This window comes from Molothrus ater, chromosome 3 (genome assembly GCF_012460135.2).
Source record: "Molothrus ater isolate BHLD 08-10-18 breed brown headed cowbird chromosome 3, BPBGC_Mater_1.1, whole genome shotgun sequence".
NCBI classification, from domain to species: Eukaryota; Metazoa; Chordata; class Aves; order Passeriformes; family Icteridae; genus Molothrus; species Molothrus ater.
In genome coordinates, this window is record NC_050480.2 from 106,991,168 (window position 1) to 107,017,998 (window position 26,831).

The 26,831-nt window shown below is 43.8% G+C and overlaps 1 protein-coding gene across 5 annotated transcripts; it reads right to left on the reverse strand.

Moving 5' to 3' along the window:
* Window positions 1-4,836: 4,836 nt before the first annotated feature.
* POPDC3 (popeye domain containing 3) lies at window positions 4,837-25,771 on the reverse strand. Of its 5 annotated transcripts, none has more exons than XM_036379963.1 (5): window positions 25,687-25,763; window positions 20,512-20,592; window positions 14,928-15,667; window positions 13,111-13,219; window positions 4,837-12,200 (listed from the first exon to the last, which is right to left on the reverse strand). In XM_036379963.1, exons 3-5 carry the CDS (start codon window positions 15,416-15,418, stop codon window positions 11,859-11,861), a joined length of 942 nt encoding a protein of 313 aa, XP_036235856.1. In that variant the 5' UTR covers window positions 15,419-15,667; window positions 20,512-20,592; window positions 25,687-25,763; the 3' UTR covers window positions 4,837-11,858. The 5 variants fall into 5 exon arrangements, with proteins under 5 accessions (XP_036235856.1, XP_036235854.1, XP_036235857.1 ...); XM_036379961.2 differs by lacking the exon at window positions 25,687-25,763 and adding an exon at window positions 25,029-25,197; XM_036379964.1 differs by lacking the exon at window positions 20,512-20,592 and having other exon boundaries at window positions 25,687-25,771.
* Window positions 25,772-26,831: the final 1,060 nt, after the last annotated feature.

A 26,831-nucleotide genomic window follows, 5' to 3' on the forward strand; every position in this document is an offset into this window, starting at 1 on the left:
AGGCGCCTCCGCCGGGCCCGGGGCTGAGGGCGCGCCGGAGGGGCGGGAGCGGCCGCGGCCCCCACAACCCTCAGAGCATCGCCCCGGCCCCCGCGACCCTCAGAGCATCGCCCCGGGCACCCCCGCCCGGGCCGGGCTCTGTGGCCGCCGGGCAGTGTCAACCGAGGCGCCTGAAGCAGGTGCGGAGCCACCGCGCTGAGGTGCAGCCAGAGCCCCGCGCAGGCACGGCCCCGCGGCCTGGCAGCCTGCCCAGCTGTTGTGTGGTTAAAATTAGAAGAGCTGAATTCTCCCCTAAACCTGGGCCAAGCAGTGTTGCCCCTACATGGTGTGTCAAGGAGCCTCAACAGCCTTTATAAAACTGTTTTCTTCTCAACTCGACACCTGCTGCGGTTGCTTGGTCAGGAGCGCGATGTGTAAGGAATGTCACCAAGTTCGCTCGTGTTTGACAGCTCCCACAAACGGCGCGCTTCCAAAGCGGGACGTGTCTGTCCCCGCGGGTTGGCATCGGCTCTGCCCAAGTCCTGTACCAGTCTGACAGGACGGGCGAAGCAGTCACCGAGCGTGCCTTCATCCCCAGCAGGCTGAGGAGTAGCATTCAGTGATGAAAGGCATTCCAGCCCATCTCAAAATCTCGTAAATGAGAACTGCCAAGGCAGAAAAACCTTTCAATACATTCTGATGAGCTAGCTACAAAGTGGGGTTTTCAGCAGCCAAGAGCATATGGTCAGCATTATTCTTAAATATTTTTGGAAAGCATACAGGATCCCAACTTGTTTTTGAAGTAACAGTTTATACATGTACATATACATGTGTCCGAGGAGACCCTGCCTTTGACACAGCTATTCTCAGTTTTGCACCTTGGACAAGAGATCAGGATCTCTTCAGGAATGTGTGCCATGTGAACAGGGGTTTTATGAGTCCTGCTGCCTTGTGTAAGATCTGATTTTCAAAAATATATTATGAAATAATTATGAGGGACTTGATTTGGCACTATGTTTCCTCTGACTGGCCAGCCATTTTTCTGGATGTACCTTCTCTTTCCTGAGTGGTGCAGAGTGAGTGAGCTGGAAAAAGGATAGAAGAACAAGTCAGGATAGCATGGCTACAGGAGTGGTCATGAGTGATAGCATCTAGCATGTGCTTGAGATTGCTACTATTCAGCTACGCTTACTGGAGCAAAGCCAAGTAGCTTCCAAAAGCTGCACAAAGCGGCCTGTCAGAGAGTTCCTACCCCAATCCAAACTGATGTGTAAGCCTTTTCTAGCATGTTACTGAATATTATGTGTTGGAGAAGCACATGTGTTGTTCTACTGGTTGTGTCTTCTATAAAGTCTTTGTACCTCTCATTTCCCTCTAGGTCTTCTCTGATTTTGGGGGAAGCCTTGGTGGTAAACAGCGTGTGCTTAGCCCAATGCGAAAAAAAGGAAAAAAAAGTTTGTTAGAAAAGCTTGGCAACAAACTAATAATATTTGCAGCCATGTGACAGTGTAGAGCTTTGTTCTGATAGCAGCTAGTCTCTTGGGATCTTCATGTATATTCATGATTAAATGCCATTTCCCCTCTGCAGCAGGGCAGTAAAAACCAAGACTACATGGAGGTGGTGACATTTACCAGTACAGCTGTCAGCAGGAAGAGGGAAATGGGAGAGGAGCAAAGAGATGCCCCTATATCCTCTCTCTCCAGGAGGATCATAAGCAGGTGGAGCACACAGACGTGGCTCTGACAGACTCTAGTCTTGGGCTGTGGTGTGCACCTGTGCATAGAGGAAAAACTTTCCCTAACAGAGGAAACACTGGCATTAATTTTATATAATAGATTATTGGCCTTTAGTTTTGCAGATAATGTTAGGTAACATGACCTATACTTATAGAGATAACAAACATTCTCTGAGTAAAAAGTACTAAGTAGAATTTATCCCCTTAAAATAAGGTCTCATTTACTGGGCTGGTTTAATTAATGTCCTACTGCTAAATCACTATAAAGACTGCTTTAACCTATCTTTGTCAACAAGCTGCAGGTTCTTGGAAGTCTGCAAATACAAATTAATCTGGCAGAGGCAAGAACTAAAAACTGTTTGCATTTACACAGAATGAGGAATTGGCTTTGGACAGACGGACCAATTTTTGGAGATTTGTGTTGAATTGATGCATTTTGTTAGCAGAGACAGGTCTAATGGTGTTACAGCTGTTCATTGATGCAAGCTTCTTCCCCTTCTTCTGCTATTAGATTCTTGATAGCTTAAGTACTTTCTCCAATCATACAGTTATTTTTCACAATAACAGTCCACAGTAGAAAATGTCACATGAGTGTTGCAAATTGCTCAGTCTTGTTCCTTATCTCCAGCAGCCAGCTTTGTGATCCTCAACAGTGTACTTTAATCTCTTGGTGCCTGCCTTTTCCTCTGTATTCCAGGGAAAATATCATCCTGCTGATAATGCAGGAAGGTGCTGGACCTCAGAAGAGGACAGGCAGGAGTTCAGAGGCACAGCTGAGACCTGAACCTTCCCCTCCTGTCTCTCAGTTTAGCTTAGATAAACTTAAAAGAAGACTTTATTAAGCAGATGAGGAAGAAACTTTTCGTGAAACTGCAAGCACTGTGCCTCTTCCAAACGAGAGCCCAATGTCACAGCCTTTTTTAGGCAAAGTTTTCACTAAAGAGAACAAATGCTTTGTATTCAGGATCCCAGATGTGCCAGGCTGACAGGGCTATTTTCAGACAATGGCAAGATCTATGAAATGTTTCCATTTATAGTTTCAGGAAGCGTACTCAGCATCTACTCTAAACTAATCTTTTAAATTCCCTCCATAGGGTCTGTAAGTGGGCTCCTTTAGAAAGCAGTTCATCCTGGGTGTATTTGACAACTGTCTGGAGTGGGATGAAATACACCAGCAAATCCCATCCCACCTGCTGAAATTTTGTGCTGTATAACTGAAAAATCACACACATTTTCCACAGAAAATTTATTTATGTGTTTTTCCTGAAAGCATCCTCAAGAATTATGTTTTATGGGAAGGAAGTTTGTATGGAAGAGATTGTGAATGACAAATACTCTCTCAGGTCCTTAGTATTCTGGAGGTTTATTTAACAGGAGTATGTGCATTCCAGTGCATGTTTACCTCAGGCCCTCTGACAGACACTTTCTGATGTATAGTCAGGCAATTTTTCCAATGCAAGACCTGCAGGAAGGGTGTCTCCTGTTAATACAATTCTTGTTTGAATCCTAGATATAAAACACCACATCCCAGGGCTTCCAGGTATCTGACTAATAGCATAGTAACTGATTGTGGCCAGCTTAGAGCCAGGAGCCAACTTTTTTCTACAATAATCAAAGTATTCAAAGTTTAACAGATGGCTGACATAGATGTTTATCTAAAGGGTACATGATCCTGAGGTATAAGGACAGAGTAAAATTGTTTGCTATTAAAGTTATCTAAACTGTGTGCAGTAAACAATTTATTCAATCACACTGAACAATTATCCCTGTTCCCAAATTCTGCATGAGCAGCTCCCTGCTGACACTTTGTTTTGTGTGTTTATTATTTGAAATTGCACAGTGAACAGTTTCTATGAACTGCTTGCAAGTGATTTTTCTGGGACTTGATAGAAGGGCCTGCTATGCTTGCTCTAGCTCTACCTAAATCATATGATTCCCCAAAAAAACCAGGAGAGCTGATATAAAACAGGTTGGATTTCCTAAAGCAGAGCCATGGCACACTTGTCCCTGCCCTGCCAGGACAGCTTGCTAATGGCATTGGGGAATCATGGGCACCTGTCCCAGGGGGTTTGCTCCTTTCTGCAAATAGAGGAATACCAAATATGGAGTCTGACCACATTGCCTGGAACTCAAATAGTTATGGACACATTGCTCTCTGTTAACGTGAGGCAAAATTGGAAGACAAGTTGGAGCCATGCTTTTGCATTGCATCTGTCCCCTCCCTGGGGGACAGCCCATTTTTAGGGGTCCTCACTACAGCAGATTTGGCAGCACTGGGTGAGCTGGCTGTGATTTTTTTGTTCCTTTTTTGGACAACTTCCATGCACAAATAAAGTTCAAAACAATCATGGCGAGATGTCTGCACTAATCCTGAAGTGAATGCATTTCAGCTGCAGCTCTCAACATTGTCTCTGCAGAGATCCCTACAAATTTGTGTGGGTCTGTGTCTGTACAGACCAAAGGAATCACAGATACTGTCAGAGTACAAATGTATGCATAAATTTAGGTGTTGGTACAATGACAATTAATGTTTTGCTACAGCGTTAATCCTTTTTTAGCTGTGCATTTTAATATCTACTGTAGCTGGTTTTGAGAAGCAAAGGCTAGGATTGAACCTTCAGGGTGTTGCATATTTGTATCACTATCAACCATTTTCTAGGAATTTTAGAAATTATTGATAAGGATTTCGAATTTTACATAAAGATATGAAAAATAACTAAATAACAAGTGTTTAACATCTCTGGACAGACAGAACTAAAAAAATAAAATTAAAAAACCTAACATAAAAACTTAAGGAACAATGAAAAAGGGGGAGTCTGAGCATGAGTCTAAGGAATTACTTTAACAAGTGACAGAGAAAGCATACATGACTTGATAGTGAAGATACTCCACAGTGAGGGGAAAGAAAAGATATTAGCTCAGAAGCACTTTGAAATGGAAAGAGATAACATGTTTAAATTTAATAAATTGTGCACATTGTAAAGGACTGTCAACATGTGTGCTGAGTTAGAGCATGCCACAACTGCTCCTTGCTACCCTGATCTTTAAGAGTAAAGGCAAACACAGATTTCTTTTTTTAAATATATTTTCTTCTAATTCCAATGAATAAATAAGACCAGTCTTCTGAATGATGTTTATTATAATTCTTCATTCTGTAAAGAAAAAATCAACTAACAAAACCCTATTATATAGGGTAAAAAGCAGGGAGACAGACTGCAATAAACATACATGTACATGTGATTATTGCTTTTGCATGTAGCTGAAGTACATAGACCACTGTAAAAAGTACTTTTGGAACAAAAATGGCAACCAATATAGTTAACAAAAAGATACTAACAGTTTGTAAAATCAAAACCAATGTAAAAATATTTTATGCAGCAGTATTTCCTGTATTTTTTCTATGAGTACTTACTCATTAATTCCTTAAATAATGAACAAATTCCCTGTAAGAACACTATATTTTTAAAAAGCTATGATTAAACAATAAAATGGAGACCCAGTGATAAATGGAGCAGAGTGCTGGATATCTACTGTTTTTAAGAAGCACTTCATTCTCCTCACTAGTGAGATCTGCTTGAAAGTATCATTTGAGAGGTCTCAACTTTTCTGTAAATGAAAACAGGACAGTTTTGCTTCATATTCAAAATAAGTACAAAGGTATTTTCTCTCTTAGTAAAATAGAATAGCTACTGCAACTGGATTCCATAAAGGGTTTCAAGATTTCAGTGTGAGAGAGTGAGATGACCAAAGCACAGCAGCAAGGAATTCCTGCACAAGAGCTGTTCTGTAGGAACTGCTGGTACCCATCCTTGGCTATCCTGGCAGAGGTGAACTGGTTTGCCTGACTTTTGTTATGGATTAAGGTGTTTTTAATTTACCCAGTGTAAGAGAGCACATATAGGAAGATACAGGGTCATATCTGATGTGTTTTAAACTCATCCCAAATCCTACCTGCCAGTATCCCACTCTTGTCCTACAGCTGGACACAGGAAGTCCAAGTGCAGCATTGGGTGTCTGGGTTGTCCTGCACTCATCCTAAAACCCACACAGGGAAATATTAAAGAGATATGTGTGCTTCATCCCCACTGAGCCCAGACTCCTGCAGGCTGCTTGGGATCACCCCACAAAATCCCTGCCTGGGGGCAGGAACCTGCTCACCTCCTTTCACAGACCTGAGATGCTTTGATGCTTGCCTGTGAGGGGCATTTTCTGTAGAAGGGGATGGTGCTGCCCACTTCTACACAATTACATGGTTAAAACATTTATCCATTAGATGGGATTTTTGCCTCAGGGTCTTTCTTGGCCTAATGTCCCTTTTACTCCCAGAAAATTATTATATCCCCCAGATTTAGACAAGTTTAGGTGGAGAGTCACTAGTGGATACAATGAAAAGTATGGGATTCACTGCTGAAGTAGTTTATTTATCACCATTAGTTATTTATCACCATTATTTTATTGCAGTTGATTATTTATATGACTTTGATGTCTTAGTTTTTGGTCATCTATCTTTTATCACCATTTGTCTTCAAAACCCCACTCGGGTAGTGAAATAGTCCTGTTCCTACAATACACCACTGATCCCTCAAATTAGGAGCTGCAGTTCAACTGACAACTTAAAAAATATTTCCTGTGAATCCACAGCAGAGGAATAACTGCTATAAAATTCTTCTGCTCTCACAAGGTTTTGGGAAAGTCCCATCTTCTTTCTTTTTTTTTTTTTTCCCACTCCAGAGCAAGGTTTAACAACATTTGTAGCTTGCAGAAAGATGGTCTGGGTCCAAACCCTTTGCTGGCAGAACCCTCTGCCACATGACCCTCTAGGAGGGCATTGCTAGCCATGGTTTGGGACACAACCCCAAAAATCTAGAGCTGAGTGATGACATGCTTGTGCTGCCTTTCTCCTACACACTCCTGCTGATGAAGCTCCACCTACATGGTTTGATTCATCAGCATGAGGTGGCTTCATTTACATGTCAAGTTCAATACATCTTTTGATTCCCACAGAAGGAGAATTACAGCAAGTAGAAACTGATGGGATAAAAAAGTCTAAAAGAAAGGAAAGTTAATCTGAATTAGACAAACAGAAAGAAAGGTTGTTTTTCCTTACAAGCCCTGAACTTATTATATTTTAATGCATATTAATGTAAATAAGGTAAGCATTTTCAAGAGGGATTAAGAAATCAGTTTAATATGGTATTTATTTTGTTGTAGAGTAAAAAAAAGTCTGTTATGCAGTAACAGCTAGGGAGGAAAATATGCATTCATTAATTACAGGAATAGAAAGAAAAATATTACTCTGATCTGAATTCAACAAATAGATATTAATTTTTTCCTTTCCTATTTAAATAGTCTTCTTCTATATAAAAAGCTGCAGATTTGTTTCACTTTTAACACATGGTTTGCAATATCAGCTCATATGAGCAACACAATATTGTGTTTTAATACTTCATGTACATTGAGACCAAATATATCTTATATTTATCACTCACAATAAGCAAAATCTGTAGAGCACTTTTTTCCTGAAAATGTAGCATCAACATATTATTTAATTACTACAAGCATATGTCTTTTTTGTGGTATGGCAAATCTGTGCAATATCATCCAAGCATGTATTCAGCTTCCTCAGTTTAATCCTAGGGGAGCTCATATCTCTATGTGTAATTTGCTTCGTTGCAAGGAAAATAGTTCCTGAAAACACAGATCCTGGATGGCCCCTCCTCAGCCACAAAGCACAGCCTCTGTTATCACAGGCAGCTGAATAAAATAACCTGTTTCTTTAAAAACTTAAAATTTGTCTTGCATAGTGTATTAGCTACAACAGTACACTGGGATGTATCCTCTGGTTATTCCATAGTTTCTGTAGCTTTGAGTGTAATTGCATGATGAAACCTGTTACCTGTACTTACACTATTAGTAGTTAAAAAAATACTACACAATGAAAGAATTGCAAGGTCAGACCCATGCTCCTTAGTAGGCAAGACTTGTTTTGAAGCTCTAACTACATATTGCTGCACCCAACAAACTAATTTGCCAGAAGTCCAATTTGAAATAAACCTCTCTTGGATAAAATTTGTATGAAATCTTGTTGTCTCTTCCTCTACTCCTCCTCCCCCTCTGTTTTGGACTGTCCTAGGCCACAGTTTCTTACCTTATGCAAATTTGAACCCTTCTGCAGGTTGTGAGGGCAATTTCAACATGATGCTCATATAATTACAAAAATTTATAAAAATCAACTGATGAATGACCACATCATCACTCTTACCCATAGCAGCACATACATCTAGACATAACTCCACAGAAGGTTATGAAACTGTTAAAAATGTAAAATGTGAGTACAGGGGAATCACTGAAGGATCAAGAAAAGGACTCACTGATAGCAGCAGGGACTCAAGTATCCACTTGTTTAAACCAATTATGAAGGAATCTGATCATGTCACTAACAGTTATTTCTGAGCTGTAACACGGGCATAAATTGGATGATGCTCAAGTCAGAACTTCATCTGGCTCCAAATGTTTATTAACCTATAAATAATCATAGAATCATAGAATGGTCTGGGTTAGAAGGGACCTTTAAAGGCCATCTTGCCCAATCCCTTGAATAAGTGAGGATATCTTCAAATAGATCAAGTTGCCCAGAGCTCCATCCAATTTGAATGTTCCCAAGGACCAGGCATCCACCATCTCTCTGGACAGCCTGTTTCAGTGTTTCATCATACTCATAAATTCCTCCTTATACCTAAATATATCCTTAAATATGTTAATGAATTTAAAGCCATTACCTCTTGTCCTCTCACAAGAGGCTCTGCTATAAAAAGTCTGTCCTCATCTTTCTTGCAGGCCCCTTTAAGTACTGGAAGGCAGCAGTAAAATGTCACCTGGAGCCTTCTCCAGGCTGAGCAACCCCAGCTCTCTAAGGACTGGGTGTTTACGATCTCACAAAACTTGTCTAATTTCACTGTCATCATCCTGAGTATATCTTCGTTTAGGGAGATTATACAGCCCTCCCAAAACACTGGTTTATGAGTTGCATTCCAGAGCATATTTTACTGTATGTTTTAGAAGTACTGTCCAGATTAAAATAAAAACAGAGATAGAGTGAACTTCTATCTTGCTTCCAGCCCTTTTGTGTGTACTTATATAATTGTAGACATCTATTTTACAGCTGATTTTTCCAGCTCAAATGTTCTGCTAGTCATGTCTCAAACAGATGCTGGAAAACTAGAAACAATTTTTAAAAAATGACTCAAAGCCCAGAAAGCACAGTAGCAAGACCTAAACAAGATTAGCTAAGAGTATGTTCAGATACTGACTCAGACATGTCCTGGTAGAGATTTCTGACAGTAACCAATTCCAGCAGAGAAAAGCATCACAGAGGATTGTGTTTGGAAAGTGTGTGACAGAAACCAAAGCATACAACAGTCACAAAAAAGAAAAAAATATCAAAGTATGTCATGAAGCACCCATCATTCCCCAGTATCTTTCTAAGCAGTATGCTACAGCTTAAATAGAATACATAAGCTTGACATAGAAACTGGGTAAGTAAGACTCCTTAGTCTTATTTTAAGGTGAAGATGATCAAGCTAATTAACTTCAGTAGGGTCAGAATTTAGTAAAGACAACTTTTCTTTAATAAATAGGTCAAACCGAAATATCCAAGAAAACCAAGAAGAACACTAATAAATTATTTCTATTACACCTAAGTCTAGAATAAGATCTCTTTTATGCATTTAAAATATTTTCATGTTTGTAGACTGTTACACAGATGTACATCCTTACAACATGCTTCCAGCCTCTGGCACTTTGTGATTTATTTATCATCTGAACAGGTCATTAAAAGCCATCAGTGAACTGTTTGCATTTTTTCCAATTCCCTTTTGGCCAAGACAAAGTAGCTCTGTGTCTCAGGGACTTCAAGCATTAAACAGTACATACAGAATACACTGCCTGGCTGGGTTATGAGAATGATTTGGGGATTATCACATTGCATTCTGGGGTATTTATGTTTGGCTGGTTTTCCTCTCAGAGGAAGCAACATAAACCTAAAAGCAAAACTTGTACAATCTTATCTGCTCTACACTCTAAATGTCCTTCAAACAGGTAGTGTTTCACGTCACTCCTAATAGCTTTTTATACATACAGCGTGATTATCCTTCAAGTGTAAGACTGTATCATCATTTTAAGTCCTCCAGAAACAACTCACAAGGTCTGAACTTATATGTACACCCACACATAGAGAAGTACACAGCGGTCATCCTACCAAACAAGCCAGCAATTTTAAAATATTAAAAATATTATCTACTTCCAGACATATCAAGCAGCAATCCATTCTCATAAAATAGTAATGCTTCTTACTTTTTGATTACTGGCAGGCATCAGGCAGAGCAGCAAGAAGGTGAGTTAGCAAAGACATTTGGACACTTCTCTTCAAAGGCACAGTGACCCCGAGGGTTGGAACGAGCTCTCTCCTACTGAAGTGCAATCTGAGGCTCCCTTATGTCATTAAACCACTACAGAATTAGGGAGAGAACATCTTTTGAATCAAGAGTTTCATAGGCACAGAAAAGTGACTCTGGAAGCTAAACAAGAATGTATCAGTTAAAAATTGTATTTATTGCTGCAGGTGTTCTAGTCTCTTCCTGACAAACATAGTTAAAAGGAATATTATAAAACAAACTCCAATGGTTTGGCAGTAAATTGATTAACGTTATTTATTGTACATGTCACAAAGGGCGCTGACACTGCAGAACCCCAGGTGCTATAGCATCACATTCCATCAGAAATGCTACACAACCATTTCCCCAAGCTGTATTTGCAGCAGTTACAGCTCTTGTATTTTTCTAATGCCAGCAATGACACTTATGTTTGTTTTCATGTATTACCTCTGAAGGACAGTCAGAGAGAAACCAATTACTCATGGGACACAATTTGTTGTTTTGTTTGGATTTTTAACAATCTTGCTGTGCATTTCAAAATCTTTCATTTATTTAAGAAACAAACCCAATGCAATCGTTCCTTGGTCTTTTTTTCTGCAACATTTTTCATGTAAATTGAGAGAATGTTCACATGGCATAAAAAAGAACATTATAAACCAGTTGCTTATTTTGAAGACGACTTAATTGTTTTCATTGACTATTCGGACTATATTTCATTGTGACAAAATTTTTTGAGGAAAATACAGGAAAATGAAAACTTAGTTGTTTTCATTGACTATTCTGACTATATTTCACTATGGCAAAATTTTTTGAGGAAAACATAATTACAATGGGCTTGCTTTAAAAAAAAAAACAACACACCAACAACAAAACAAAACAAAACAACACGCCACCACAGAGGCCACCACAATTGCAATAAGACCTCATACTGTTATGATTTGTTCTACACCAAAACAAAAGAGATGAAGGAGTATCAACAGAAAGTAACCATATTGCACAGACAGTAAAAATGCAGTCGGGTGGGGAGACCGACAGGGCCGCGCTCACGCCGCCGCTGCTCCCAGGAGTGACGAGGAGGAGGAGGAGGAGGAGGAGGAGGAGGAGGAGGAGGAAGAGCGCAGCTTTGTCCACTGGACTGTGGGCATAGCTGGGAGTTGAATCCTCACGAGAGCATCCCCATGTTCCCCAATTTCTGGTTCAACATTCGAGGTCCTCTGTCTAGCCGACATCTTTTGGTTAGGGTGAGGGGTAAAAGGGGTCTTAGCAGATACTAGATTCTGTTCCTCATGTCTAGTCATCACTTTGATTTGTCAATTCTGTGTTGGCTCGTTGTTTTAGGGGTTTTGGCTAGGTTTGGTGAGGGGCTTCTCCCGTTGCCTGCTGACTCCGAGGTCTCCTCCTCTTCACCGTCTGGGTGCCATCCTCCAGGAAGCAGCAGGGTGCCACCGACAAAAGGGGGAATTCTTAACCATCAACAACAGGTAGTTAATGAAAATGACAGGTGATTACAAAACAAACAGTTAGAACTCCACTCTGGCAGCAACTAGCCCAACCTGTGAACTCTGCAACCTTTTAAAAAAATGGGCAGCTTTTCTACTCATAACAGTTAATGGCACTTGTCAGTCAAATTTGGCTTCACCTGCTTTCGTCTCTCTGCTCCCGTTTTCCTCCGGCGGGGCTGTGAGGAGTGGCTGGGGCAGGGTGTCCCTGCCTAGGAGGGAGCGAGGAAGGAGCCGCAGCGGGCGGGCGCGGCGGGCGGGCGGCGGGGGGAGCCCCGCTGCAGGCGGTGCGAGCGCGGCGGCGGCGGCGGCGGCGGCGGCACCGGGGGCGGCTCCGGCAGCGCCACGTGGTAGAAGTTGGGCAGGCGGATGTCGTACCTGAAGCCCTGGCCCACGTGCACCCTGTCGTTCAGCGCGTACAGCTTCTCGGCGATGTCGCTCCCGATCAGAATGGAGAAGAGGCGGGAGATGAAGCGGTGCTTAGCGAACAGCAGGTAGAGCTTCTTTCTCCTCCAGGCCACGTAGCGACAGTCTGTCTCTGCTGTGAGCGTTACCTGGAGAAGAGAGAATTGAACAGCCAGGTGACAAGGTGGTGATGCTGCTGCTGCCCTTGCTCAGAAGGCACCCCCCTCTCCCAGCAGAAACTGTCTACTGCAATTTAGAGCCTTTTAACCGAGCCAGAGAGCTCTGGGAGGTATCTTAGAGGCCTCTTCCAATCTCATTATTCTGTGATTCTGTGTGGGAGGGGTAAGTTATTGTATGCAAAAGACAAATGAGAAAGGTGACTGGCTATGGACTAAGTGATCACATCTAGTAAACCTCAGTGACAATATGCCTGTGCCCATATGGCATGCCTTGTTCAGTGCCACATGGATGCCCTGGTTCAGCCCTGCATTCCCTGCTCCACTCTTGGCAGCCTCAGCTGAAAAGGCAGGTCTAAAGAAAGCTCTCAACAAATGCCATTTGTTCTCGTGACAGCAGACATCAGATCCAACAGGGACGGGAGCCAGCGTGTCAGGCGAGTGACAGCAGCGCAGGGGCACCGCAGCTGACACCGTGTCCTGTGCTGTGACCCGTGCCAAGCTGTGTGCCAGGCACGTCCTCCCCTGGCTCATCTCCCACTGGGAAACCTCTTCAGCACCAGCTTCTTCCCACCCTGAGGAAACCTGGCTTCTCAGGGCTGAATATCAGCACAGCAGAGAATGCAAACAGAGCCTACCTCCCAGATTAACCTCCCATATTAGCTTTAAGAAAACCCCTGTTTGTTGTAACAAGGCACAAACAGCAAAACCAGTCCAGTGGATAAAGAGGACTTCCCAAACTAATGGGATGCCCCTTGTTTGCATAGTATCCCAAAGGAAACCCACAACTGAACAAATTAATTTCTAAATCAAACAGTGCTTGAACACTTTCCAGTAGCACTAAAAAAAAATGAAAAAAAGAACGAAACCCCTTAACTTTTACCTGGAAAATTCCCTCTTCTGTGGGCCTCAGTGAATCCCATTCAGGAGAGTCCAGAAATTGAAGAGGAAAAATATAATGCAGAAACTCCCCATCAACTGTCACTCTGATCCTACCAAGATAAGATGTGTTAATTTGTTAGCACTACCTGTGCACCAGCAATGACTACCACAAGAATGTGCTGTTTCTACTGTCTGAGGAATTTAAATATAGCTTTGAAAGCATGAAAAAGCAATCAATGGCCAATTATAATTATCCTAATTATATTTTTGAACCCAACTTGTTCAGGCCAGTTGAAAGACAATACAAGACAATCATGCAACTGAAAGGGAAATCTTTCCAGGCCTTTTTCAAACCATTATTCTCTCTGTGGTAGGTGTGTGCAGTGATGCACAAGCTTTGCCTTTAAAAGGCCACCATGCACTGCAGAAGTGAAAGACCAATGCCCATAACAGCATTTATCTGCTTCTCCTGAAAACCATGGGGTTTACTTCTAGTTTTGGCAAATACTCATTTTAGGGAGAACAAAGTGGCAAAAACTGGGAGTGGGAAGCAGGAGTGCTCCATGGCATGTGTTAGGTAGGCCTCTCTCTGTGCTTAACAGGAATTACATGGCCACAGGACTATGTCTGGAGCCAGAAGAACAGCCTGGCATTATGGGATCTCTGTGTGAATGCTGTGGCCTTCTGAAAGTGCCAAAGAAAAACTTCTTTACTTGCTACTTTTTAAATAACAAATAAATAGGAAGGCACACAAGCAGCCCTGCACCACATGGTGAAGGGCAGCAGGAACTCTGGCTGGGCATGTAGAAGGATGGATACCTCTCCTTTGGTAAGACCAAAGCAACTTCCATGAGGTACTTCCTAGAGAGCTCCCAAGAACTCTGTGAACCAGGGTGTCACTAAGGAAAACTGCCCACAATCCATATTGTTCACTGCAGGTAGTCCTAAATCAGCTGGGTGTCAAGCTGCCCACAGGTTCCATGTGTCCATGCAGCAAAAAGCACCCACCCACCAAGTGTCCCATCAAGGACAGTCCGTGTCCATCACCTCTGGGTGTCCAGCCTACTCTCGGGGTGGTCTGGGACTGCCCCCTGCTTTGCATACAGCACAAAAGCTGATGTTTCCCTCCAGGACAGCATCAGCAAGGCTGCCAGAAGGCTCTCCAGGAAGCAGGGAGTACAATCAGGTGGATTTACTGCTTCAGGGTCTAACACAGGCCACAGTATACAGTAACTGTAGACCCAGGTCTACAAGTCTTGATAAGGCTCAGCTACATCCTCTTGTAATGAAAGGGCACTTTTAAGTCTTTTTCTCTTCCTTATTGATACCCTTCTCCCACCCCTTTGAAAGCAATCAAACACAATCTATATCAAAGTCAAGATCTCTATTAAACAGTTTATCTCAGTTTGTAACTACTTTTTGTCCCATTTCAGATGATACTAGTAAAGAAAAATAGGACAGATGCTGTGCTCATCAGCTAGGCAGTAGACAGAGAGCAAGCCATAACCTGAACACTGAAAATCCACATTTATTCCCTTAATCTGCCTAACCTGTTAAATGATATGATACAGCAGCCTGAAAAAATTCTTTTCTTTATGCTATTTCAGGTTCTGTGCTCAGTGTTTTTATGCTAGTACTATCCTAGACAAGTGTATTTAACCTATTAATATTTATATTACTTGTATTAATATTTAATCTATTGTACTGAAAAATAAACAAACAATACACAAACCAGGCTTTTTCCTTTTTTTCTTTCATTTTCAATAAGGAGAGGAAAATAAAGATATTTGCAGAGAGCCTGAACAAAGCAATACCAACCTGCCTGACACAAGCAAGGACAGTTTGTCAATAGGTGTTTTGCCCTGCATGGCGTAACAATGCTCCTTCTCCAGGGTAACCACTTCTGCATCACAGCACAAGACAATCTTCCTGTACACAGTCAAGGAAATTCCCAGAGGCTGGAAGAGAGCACTGTAGAGTTCCTGGAATTCCCTGTCAAAGGCAACACTCCGGACTTGGTAGGTAACGTAAACGAACTGGACGAAGCAAATAGCAAACAGTACAAAATTCCAGGAGAATATATCAGCAGCACACACATCCAGCCAAGCCCAAACAGAAGAGCAGAGAAAGCCCAGTCCAAGCAAGCTGAAGACGTAGAGGAGCCCAAAGAATCCACTTCCACCCATGAAGCCCACGACAAAGAAAATACTGGCTAAGTGGTAGATAGATCCCTCTGCCTCTTGCTTCCAGCTGGTACACGTAGGATGTGCATATATCAGACTTTCCCAAAAACTTGCATTTTCTCCCATGGCTGGAATAATTTTTTGATTCAGCTGAATCTTGAAATCTTTTATTTATGAGATACAACTAGTTTTGGTTTTCCTTTGGTTTTCCATTCTTGCAAACTGTGCTTGGTGATCACATAACATCAGGGTCTCTTGGTAGTAAAGCTGCACTTAGGATTTCCAGCAACGAAGCAGCTAATGTTCTCAGCATTGTCTCTCATCAGCTCATGCATTGTTTTGACTTTGGTCATGTCATCTGTAGCTTCCTCTGATCTGGACAAGTGAAGAAGAGATGAATTACTTATAAAATTATTTTCATCAATTAAATTTTATCAAAGTTTTATTGCCTAAACCACAGACTGCATTAAAATCCAATTACCCTTGAAGCTCTGTGATTCCAGGATCAAACTTTAATATTCACTCAGCTGAAGATCATGTTTTCTGTATCTGTGATCTGAGTAGCAACCACTGAACTGCCACTGAATCCAAGTAAAGCTGTGTGTTGCATTCACAGCATCCTGTGACAAGCCTTTGTACAGCCTCACTGCTGACAAGGATTTGTTGGTCCAGACCCTGCTCCCTGAGAGCCTTTTAAATGCCCTGACCAGCTCTTTAACAAGAAGAGACAGTGAACTCTTCTTCCTTGTTCACCTCCTCCATCTCCCTCTGGATTTCGGTCAAATCATTCTCATTAATGGGTTGAGCATTCTCTCAACTCTCTGCTCTCTGTTCCTGGAGACAGCAAACTCCATCCCCAAACACCACAACAAGGGAAACCCAAGTGTCACAGGGTCTTTTCTACTCCAAGGATAACAGGCAAAAAACCCTGTCATATATAGGGAAGATGACAAGGCTTAAAGGCAGGCATCCTGATACAGATTATGCTATTAGAACAGAAAGTAAGTAGTCCTGCAAAATATGACTCAAGCGACATTTACAAAGCAATTTTACAACATTCAAAGTTCTACATCATAGAATTTCACGCCATGGGCCACATAATTTTATCATTCAACACTCTAAAATGTGAAACATGGTATTCATTTTCATATGGTGATGTATTCCTAAGAGTTTTCAAAGGAAAAAACAACCAAGAAGCATGAAAGAAACTCCAAGATAAATCTAAAAACAAAAAATCAAAACCAGCTTTCCATATCTGTCTTTTAAAATAAAAATACATACCTCAATGTGAGATTATACATGGTAGAAAGTGCAAAACCAGAATATATTAGTTGTGTAATCTGTATTGAAACCTTCCAAAGCCTTACTGTCTGGTTCTTTTCCTGGTAGAATGGCAAGGAAACTAAGAACTATCTTGTTATCAAAACTATCAGATTCTCTAGAATATCAAAGTAGTTTGTTTTTTTTCCCTCACAAGAGCCACAGAAGTCAATACTCTAAAAGCACTGCTGTTGCAGTGAGGCATCCAACATCATTCATCAGTGCTTTCAGTGGTGCTTCTTTTACAGTGACAGGTCTAAGAAATTAATAAAGAAAATTTGTATCGTGTTTCCTGGCCACCACAGCATTACTTCTTTGAATTTTATTCAAACCCCAACATTAATTCTACAATTGAATAACACTGGTGCCAAACAAAGACATAAAATCCCACACAACTGAGCAGCAGAGCTCAGAAGAACAAGTTAGGAGGAGACTCTCCCTCTCTGGGAGTGGTGATAGGAAAGTCACTGGCCCATAAAAGTACCACAGCTAAAGAGCACAGAATCTCTCCAAATTACAATGCTCAAAATCCTCCTGCAGCCTAAGAACCAGCATTACAAGAATAAGGTAGTTTACAACTAAAACCTTTGCATTTATTTCTTTACCCAAATACCCTCCTCAGGATTCCCCTCAGATGTAGGATTTATCCCTTGGAGACTGGGAGATGGAAGCTGCATCACTTATAAAGAAGTTACCTGGGTATGGTAAGGTCATGAGGAATTTTAAGTGGTGCTTCTGTGATCAAGGGGTAAGATTTTTGAGTCAAAAGAAAAAAAACTGGAGCATGCACTTCCCAGACCTTGTGTTCTGAATACACTCAGCATTTCCATTAAACAGTCAGAAAGCAGTGGCAGAAGTTTTTTGTTTGACTGATTGTTTGTTTAAAACAGAATCACTGATAATAGTAATTTTGGATTATTGCTAATACTTCTACTCTCCTGCCAACATTTTGCTCTAAGCAGTTTTACTGAAGACCCTAATTTCTAAAAGAAAACAGTAAAAATCAGTGTTTTGAAGGGAACCATGACTGAGGAGATACACTGGAAACTGCATGTATGCCACAAACAAAACCACGGTGGAGCAGTAATTTGCTTTACATTACCAACATCTTTTCATCATGTAATGTCACGTATTACAATAATTTGACACAACACAGTAGTAATTTCACAGAATGTATGCACAATTCTTAATTCACTTAATTTTTAAAATTAAAAAATTCGCACAATTTTTAATTCACTTATTGCTTTCTCAGTCTGCCCACACTACAGCTCACAGCATTTCTGTGAAGCATTTATTCGTGACAAGATGGGCCAAAATAACTTGGAAAGAACAGTGTACCACTAGGACATGGATATAGGCTCATCACACATAAAAACAAAGTCCTGAGAAAACTGTTCTGCATTTGCTCCTTTTCAGAATTGGACCTATCTTCCAAAACCACTGTGTGGAAAATTCCCACTTATTCAATTAGTTCTACACAATGAGAACTTTTACTGTGCTGCAGCATCTCCCAGACTGGAGAGGGCCTCTCTCCTTCCAGGCAAGAGGAAGGGCAAAGGAGGGAGGCCAGTGCTAGTCCAGAGCACAGCCTTACCAACACAACCCTTTCCTGAGCTACACAAGGTGTGCAGGAAAAACCAAACCCTCTGGAAATACTGACAAAACCCACTCCTAAATGGGACTCATTTCTCAGAGCTATGGTGAAGAGTAGGCATGCTTGCAGGCAGAAAGAGATGATGCAGCTCTTCTCAAATAAGAAATTATTCTAATGTTTGGGAGCTCAAAATCATTGGCAGTTGTAAATAGAGCAGGGACAATAACAGATATAAGTTTAGTAAAATTTCCAGTTTTGAAGGGTATTTAGTGCTAGATGAGGCCTTTCACATTTTTCTTTATAGTTCCTGCAAGTCCAAAATTTAAACTCTTAAAGGTTTCAGAACAGACAGGCTAATTAAGCCATTCATCTACTGCAAGTGAGGTTGTGGGGGAGAAAAATCCCCCAAACCAAAAACCCAAGCAGCTGTGATACCAACTGAGTCATCCTCCACAGCAGATAACAGCACCATTTGTAAACACCTGGAGGGGACACCGTCCTGTCACCGAGGTGCTTTGGCCTTCTGCTTTGTTGGATGTCCTGCTTCGATTGCCCTGGCTGTGCTGAACAGCTCTTGCTACAAATTCATCTGATGGTGATGATCCAGCAAGCAGGAAAGTGCATTTAAAACATGTGCCTTGGCTGCTAAAGCTGAAGAACTGTGTCATCCCAAGCAAACACTGAGCACTCTCTGCTCCATGCCCTGCCCATGGAGAAGGAGCAGCATGCACAGCACACTCCCTGCCGTGGGGCTGCCACAATCACAGTGACACACATTGACATCTGCAGGCTGCCAGAACCCGAGCTTCATGCACCATGAGTCCTCCCAGCTTGGGAAGGAGATGTGCCCTGCCAACACAGCCTGAATTACTGACATGCTTCAGAGTGTCCTGCCCCACCACATCCCACCTTCTCCAGCAGGAGCAGATGAAGTGATGCGAAAAATCAGCGCAGGCTAGAGATGTGAGCAATATACGCTGGCACGGACTTCTTTAAAACAAGCAGCAGTGCTGAGAGGACTTTGTTGCCATCAGAAAGTGTTGAAATCACAGAGTTTGCTGGAGTTTCAAAGCAGAAAATGAAGTATTTCACTCATATGCTACCAAATAAATACCTGCTGGCAACTTAAAATTTCATATCAACAGTACACTGAACCAGTCAAAACAGAAAGAATTTGCATTGTACAAATGCACATTACAACCTTCCCCCTCCTCAAATGGGTGTTTCCCCCTACACTGCAGTGTTCACACAAAGAATTACCTATTATGTACCTTTTTAATTTGCTTGAGAACGATGTACTTTACCCCATTTTTGTCACTGATGATTCAAATTCAACTCTGAGAAGCTCTGAGTGTTAGTTACTGTGTCTGGATCACAATAATTCCTGCAAAAAAGAAACCCTAAAAGCCCTGAGGCCACCAGCAGTTCTCTCACTGGTCTTTTTTAATTAAGTCAAAAGTAAAGCTATTCAGAGTTTGAATAGTCCATTCTTCAGTTGCCTTATGCCAAGTGAAAGAAAGCCCTCAGCACTTTCACACTGTACATGTGGACAGGCCATAGAGCTGTACATTCTAATCATGTAATCAGCCTGGGTGAATTGTTTGCTACAGGTTTGGAAGCAAAAGGAAAGATTTTCCTTTACAGCATATGCACTTCTTAGCACAAAATGAGATAATGATGGATTTAGCACACTAGAGTGTGTATGTTTATATGAGCTAGGAGTCATAGCCTGGCTCGACACTCCAGCAAGTCCACCAGGGGCAAGGCAGTCCCTCCAGCCAGGGAGGGTCCTCCTGGCCTAGACACCCCCACTTCCACAGGGATGAGCTCCAGGCACCCTCTCTAGGCTCACAAATTACATCTGGTCTAACATCATTTAGATTATAAAAAGAAACTGCTCCTTAATTTCATCAAGTAGTTTCACATGCAGTGTAAAGGCATATGGCAGTTGAGATACCCCTTCCTTCCACTGCCCCTATATCCCTGGAATCCCCTCTGTGGCTCCTACTGACACCTGTCACTCCCAATCCCTGTTTATGCTGCATACTTTTCCCAAGCTACTTTCCTTCTGCAGTGGGGCTAGACACCCCAGGGACCAAGGGAGCCAAACTCTCATTGCTTTGCAGCACCTGACTGGGGGCACAGAGGAGCTCTTCACCTACAGAGAGCTATGGCTGCGTGCCTCCAGGCAAGCATGGGCAGGTACACCAGCTATTTTCAGTGATCAGCTGTCCCTGGACACACTTCAGGCTGAGAACGTGCATGCAGCAATAAGGGCAGCAACTAACAACACAAGCTACATTACCTTAAACTTCTTGAGACTGTATCCTAGAGAAAGCTGTCATACAATACTGGAAAACACAAGGTTTCACCAACAAAATGCAGCCTGCAGGAAGGTGGAAGGAAGGTGAGGAAGAAAAGGACTGACCAATCTAAAAAACAATGGTATCAAGATAATCAGTCACTACAAAAGTCACTAGATATACTCAGCTTTCAAAGACACACAAGCATACATAGCAAAGGTAATTAATTAGTAGGATGGCCCTAAAGATTTCCTTTGCTAGGAATTAAAGAAGTTAAAATGCTGTCTGGTCCCTAAAATAAGTCTGGGTATACTATTATTAAAAAAAAAATTATTTACTACGATTATATTTTTTATGCTACAGGAAATCACATTAGATTATTTCAACAGTGTCTCCTTGACTTTTGAATTAATCTTGAATTACTTGATATAAAAAAGTTGTATATACCTAGAAAGTTTTGGAGCTGGTCTTCCCAGAGAAATCCAGAAGCCTATCTCAGATACCAACTAAGAGCTACTTTAGACAACAGAGAACACTGAAGACAGGTATAGCTCTGAAATTATTCCTCCTGTAGACATTGCAGGTGAAATCTTTATCTGTGTGGAGCCAGCATCTCTTCCTGTCAATGGTTTTCAAATAAATGGATGTGAATGCTTTACCCTGGAGCCTGTCTGCAACCTCAGCAACCAAGCCTCAGGACCCCACTCCCTGGGTGAGCATCCTCATGAGTAAGAGCCTGAAAGAGAGATGTGGGACTCAAGGAGGCTCTTCAAGATGCAGTTTATTCCATCCAAGAGGTTACAGCAGTCCAGGTCATGGGTGACAGAGCCTGTGCCTACAGCTGTCAGCTCCAGCTGCAGGCAGGCCTGGAGACCCTTAGTTTAGGCTACAAATGCATTATATACTTTTCTTTGCTGAGCATCTGAATACAGAAGAACCAATCTAGACCTTAACTTTTATCTATAGCCTATCATAACTACTAGATTGCCATATTCATGTTACTATTCTCCAATCACTAAAAGTTAGCACATTAGAGTTTAGCTAGAAGTTGTTTTTCAGTTTTCTTGCAGTGGAAAATTTTGAGACCTTTTTTCTACTTGCAACATCAGGAGGCTTGTTTGCCTGTGCTCTCTGCTTGGTAAAAAATTATTCTGTTTGAGGTGGGTTTATCCTTTGCTCTAAGTCACAAAAACCCCTTCTAACTAACATGCCCTTTGCCTCCTTGGTTATCCAGTAAGACTGGCTCAGCAATTCTTTTCTTCTATATCAAAACTTGCTTTCATTTCTATTCCTTCTTCAGATTCTACATTCAAAAAACTTTCTGCCAAGCATACATATCTGTGAGACTTTCTTGTCAAACTTTCATCCTTCCCAACACTCATGGCAGAGTGAAGAGGGACTGCAGGGCAGTTCTGTGTCCCTCCTGCACAACATCACAGCTGCAACAAGAAGGGCAGCAAGTGACCTACCCACAGTCAAAATGAGTCACTGGAGCAGGCTCAAGGGAGGAGAGAAGATGGATTAGCACTCCCTGGCTGAGGCAGGCATCCCGTGTCCCATTTATGTCCCATCACTGCCTCACCCACTGGATCAGGGCTCTGACAGAGGCTGTCACATGGAAGGTGAAGTGCCTCAGGCCTTAGCAGTCAGACCACACTCTGCCCAGTCCTTCCAGGCTGCCTGGGCTGCAATTCCCAAACTGGACCCACCATGCTGAGATCATTCCTGTGATGTGATAGCCCCCCAGACAGTAATCCTTCCTTCTGGGAATGCTCAGAGCAGCAAAACAGGCAGCTGGGGCATGTGCAGCCAGCAGTGGTGCTTCACCGCCTTCAGGGCAGCTCTGAGACACAACCAGCAGCCAAGCAGGACTTCCCAGGTCTCAGAATCTCTGCTGCTCACAGTGACTCTGAGATACCTACAAGCCTCTTTTTCCCAGCCTGGCAGTCGAAGAAGGAGTCAGGATTCTTCTGTTCTCATTCTCAAGGTTGTTTATTATTTCTTATCTATAACATTATTTCTCTGACCCACTGCAGGTCTGTCTGGCAGGCCGGGTTGAGGCACGCTGCCTGTCCTTGGAGCAGTGTTATCTTTTTATACTAAAAGCTATGTCTACACTATTTACAATAACCTTCCAATACCTATCCCCTCTGTTAGACAGTGAGTTTCTACTCTAAACCAATCTAAAAATGCCAACATCACCCAGAAGATGGAAGAAGAAGTAAAAAGGACAAGGCACACCCAAATTCTTCCATCTTGGGACCCCAAGCCCCCATTCTAAAAACCTCAAAAATTGATTTTTCACCCCATGACAAACTAACTATTATTCTACTTAAATTTTCTTGACTTGTAATTCTTCATATAAAGGTTGGTAATTGTTTTTTCCAAGGGCTAAATCAAAGGCACAGGGGTCTTGGGCTCTGTGCCAAGGTCTCTGAGCCCCCCGGGCTGGGGCTCAAGCCCTCCAGGGCAGCCAGAGGAATTTCCTGGGTTCCGACACCCAGGGCCAAAGCCCTGCTCTGGTCAGGCAGAATTTAGGCTACCATGCTTAAGGTTGTTCAACCAAGCAGCCCCTTCAGCCAGCTGCTGCCCAGCCCTGGAGACACCCCAATGCCAGCTCTACACTGAGGTCAACACTCCACACAAAGACCCCACCAAATGGCACCAGGCCAGTGACTGCTTGTCCTCCTTACCAAGCTGGGCCTGTCTCCCATCTCCCTGCTGCAGCAGATGCAGAGCTGCTGTCTCCAAAGCACAGCTCTTCAACAGGAGATGTTTAATGGGACTTTCCAGTCACTGAGCTTGTTTGGGTGCAGCCGGGAAAGCCTGATTCTGCCTACAATTTGCTTCAAATCCTACTAATCATTCTAGGAAGTGGAAAAAAGCTGGGCAGGGGGAGGCCTTGAGAGAAGACGAAACCCCACAATAATAGAGAAAGAACAGCTTGAGGCTCATTAGGAGCACTGCATACAGTGAAGCTGGTATTATTTAATCTTTAATTATTTAAAGACCAGCTAACTATACACAACTTCCAGTACTTCAACAATTCCTCATTTATCACTGTAAAATACACAATGCAACCCTCTGTGGTTCAAAAGCTAATGTTGAAGATGCTGTCTATTTTATCATCTAGACAGTAGCTGAAATGAAAAAAATACGTATTTCTTTCAGTTTGAATCAGAATTAATGAACCATAAGTAGATGTGGTATTCCCACCAAATTAAGAGTATAATCCACTCTCTCACTTTTTAAAGTTCTTTTGCTCCTAGAAACATGAATACAGAATGGTAGTCAGACATTTTTTTTAAGATCAACAGCACTTGAATAAATTTGAGCAAGGCTCTTGAATATTGAATGGCATTACCAAAAAACAATTGAGGTTGTCTGTTTTCTTGTGTTTTAGAATAAAGCACGAAAGAAAGTACAAGTTCAAGCTTCTCTCCAGTTCAACTTTTAAATTAATAGTGGAGAGAGCAGCCACAAAGCACATTTCACAAGTGCTTTAAAAGTGGGTTAATGAACTGCAGCTGAACTCTGTGGAATTCCACTCAAATGAGTTTGTGTGGTGCACTAGTGCCTTTCACTGGGAATGTATTCCCATGAAACCAACCCCCTGACATGAACTTCATTTCCCAAAGAAGAGGCTTGGTTCACCACACCATACCTGCATGTACAACTGGCTTACAGAGATGTGCCATGAGCCACGAGCCCAAACACATAAACACAGGGTGTCTGTCATCATCTGGAGACTCTGACCAGAGCTCTTCTTTGCAAAGTAGGGGAACACACTCAAAGGACAAAATAAAATCTCCTCTCTGAAGAACCCACGCACTTAATAAAAAGATCAAAGGTAGCTTCAGTTAATGCTTTTCTTGAATCCTTAATAAACTATCTGTTCTCAACTTGTGTCATAAGAGCTTTAAGATATCTGTGAAGGCCAAGTTTGTGTCAGGAACCACAACTGGCCACAGTTACCATTTTCTTCTGTTTCACTAGAGGACTTGCAGTGTACTTACTATTTTGCAGGCAAGGCAGTTCTTTAAACCTTGACATTTTAAGCTACTTTATTATTTGGCACCACACAGAACTTTGTGGAAAGCCTGTACAGGGCCATTTTTGCAGAAGTGGAAACAATCCCTTGTTTTGCTGTGGTCAATGAAGACTTTTAAACTTGTATGTGTACAATCATATTCCCATCAAACAACAAAGTTAGCAAGAAGCCCTAGTTCTGGAACTTGGGTTTCATCAATGACATTTCTGTAACACTATCAGGTAGTCTGTGATTCAGTATTACAAGAGATCTGCTATATAAAATATTTGCCCATAAAGTGATTGACCGTCTAAAGGTACACAAAGATTTATAGAACAGATGAAGAAAATGTGATAAAATATTAGAGTTTGGAAGAATATGTTTGGCAAAAACAAATTGTAGTTTGGGGAAAGGAAGTTCTTTGTGTCACTCGTTCTATCTTCAGAAAGAGCAACTGCAAATGCGATTTCAGGGTTCATCTGCTCTTACCATTATTTGGTGGAGAGAGAGAAGAATCAAATAACGCCAGCCTACGAGGCAAACCCCCAGCCGCAGGAAGAAATCCCCGGATCCCGAGGTGGTTTTGTGGCAAGTAGAGATACTCCCCGAGCCAGCTCTTCTGTCAATGAGCGGCAGCACCCGGGCAGAATCAGAAACCCCGCTGTCCTACGGGACAAACCCTGACCTCAGACACACAGCGGAGGGTCCCGCTGCAGACCGAGCCCTGGCGAGGAGCAGCGCTGGGCAGCGTGCCGCGCTCCGCTCCGCAGGGGACACAGCTCTCCAACTTCCAGCCAGGGCTGGCTCGGGAGCTCCGGTTACCCCCGCCGGGCACGCAGGGAGGGAGGGCTTCCCTCCCGGGACAGTGACCCCCGGTAACCCTGCTCAGGACGCCGCCGAATCCCCGGGGCGGGCAGCCCTGCCGGCACCGCCGCTCCGCCGCCGTCCCTGCCCCGGCGCGGCCGTCCCGGAGCGCGGCGGTGCCGGAGGCGCGTCCCCGGCCCCGCTCGGCCCCGGGCAGCGCGGGCGGCGCTCCGAGCGCTGCCGGGCTGGACAGCGCCGGCGGGGGGCGGGCGGAGGCAGCGCCGAGGCTTCTGCCCGCCCCGGCTCGGTCCGGCTCGGCCCCCGCCCTGCCCGCGCCCCTTACCTGCCCCGCGCCCCGGAAAAGTTTCCGGACAGCCCGGACGGGACGGGCTCGGGCTGCCGCTGGTCGCCGCCGGCGGCCCCGAGTCCCGCGGCGGGCACGGAGCCGTGGCTGTGACTAAAATAGGCAGAGGAGCCGCGGGAGCTGCGGGCGGCGCCAGCGGGGCCGGCACCGAGCGGCCGCAGCGCGCAGGCGCCTCCGCCGGGCCCGGGGCTGAGGGCGCGGGGCAGCCCCGGGAGATCCCCGGGAGAGCACTGGGAGATCCCCGGGAGAGCACTGGGAGAGCCTCGGGAGAGCTCCGGGAGAGCCTCGGGAGAGCCTCGGGAGAGCTCCGGGAGAGCCTCGGGAGAGCCCCGGGAGAGCCTCGGGAGAGCCCCAGGGAGCGGGGCCGGGCCGGGGAGCGCGGCCGCCGCCTCAGGAGAGGGTGTGCGGGACGGGCGGCAGCTGCCGCCGCCGCGGCTGCCCCGGCCCGGCCCCGCTCCCCGGGGCTCCCGCGCCGCCGATGGCACCGAAGCCGTCGGGGCGGGTGCGGGAGAGACCGGGGCAGCCGGAGGCGGGGAGCCCTCGGGGACGGCAGAACCCTGAACCTGGGCACCCTAAAACCCGCTGCGGGCGCAGCCCAGGTGCCGGGATGGACGGGCAGGAAAACCTGTCTGGGATTAAACTGTCTGCAACTGGGGTTTGGAATAAAGGAAATTAGAATTCTCTTCTCTTTCACCTACTCACCCCAGCAAGGTGTTTCTTCAGAAGGGAGAAGGACGCCTTCAGGGTCGCCTTCATCACCAGGCTGGCGCACCGTTCATGCCCGGTTTTCATTTACTTCGTTTCGGAGGAAGCAAATGCCTCCCCAGGACCACAGAGGTGTCACCGCATGAACCTTTCAGTGAGCTAGCTACGCGCTTGTTCTGGTCACTACTTTGTGTCTCGGGGAGAGAGAGTTTATTGACGGGGGAGGAGGAGGAGGCAGATTTACAAGTTGTTAAGACAGAAAAACCCACAGCCTATTAAATGCGCAATTCCTGTTACTACAGGAGCTATTTGTCAGGAACTGGAGCATAAGCAATAACATGTTCTGCGTAGCAGGAGTGGAGAAGCCCGGGTGTGTGGCCAGCTCTGAGGTCCCAGGGCAGGCTGGCACGCTCGTCCTG

Coding starts and splice junctions, on each gene's coding strand:
- POPDC3 (XM_036379964.1), bottom strand. CDS start 15,418: ATGGGAGAAAATGCAAGTTTTTGGGAAAGTCTGATATATGCACATCCT. Junction 13,220..14,927: donor TCCTTGCTTGTGTCAGGCAG/GTTGGTATTGCT, acceptor TTATCTTGGTAG/GATCAGAGTGACAGTTGATG. Junction 12,201..13,110: donor CAGAAGAGGGAATTTTCCAG/GTAAAAGTTAAG, acceptor TCTCTTCTCCAG/GTAACGCTCACAGCAGAGAC.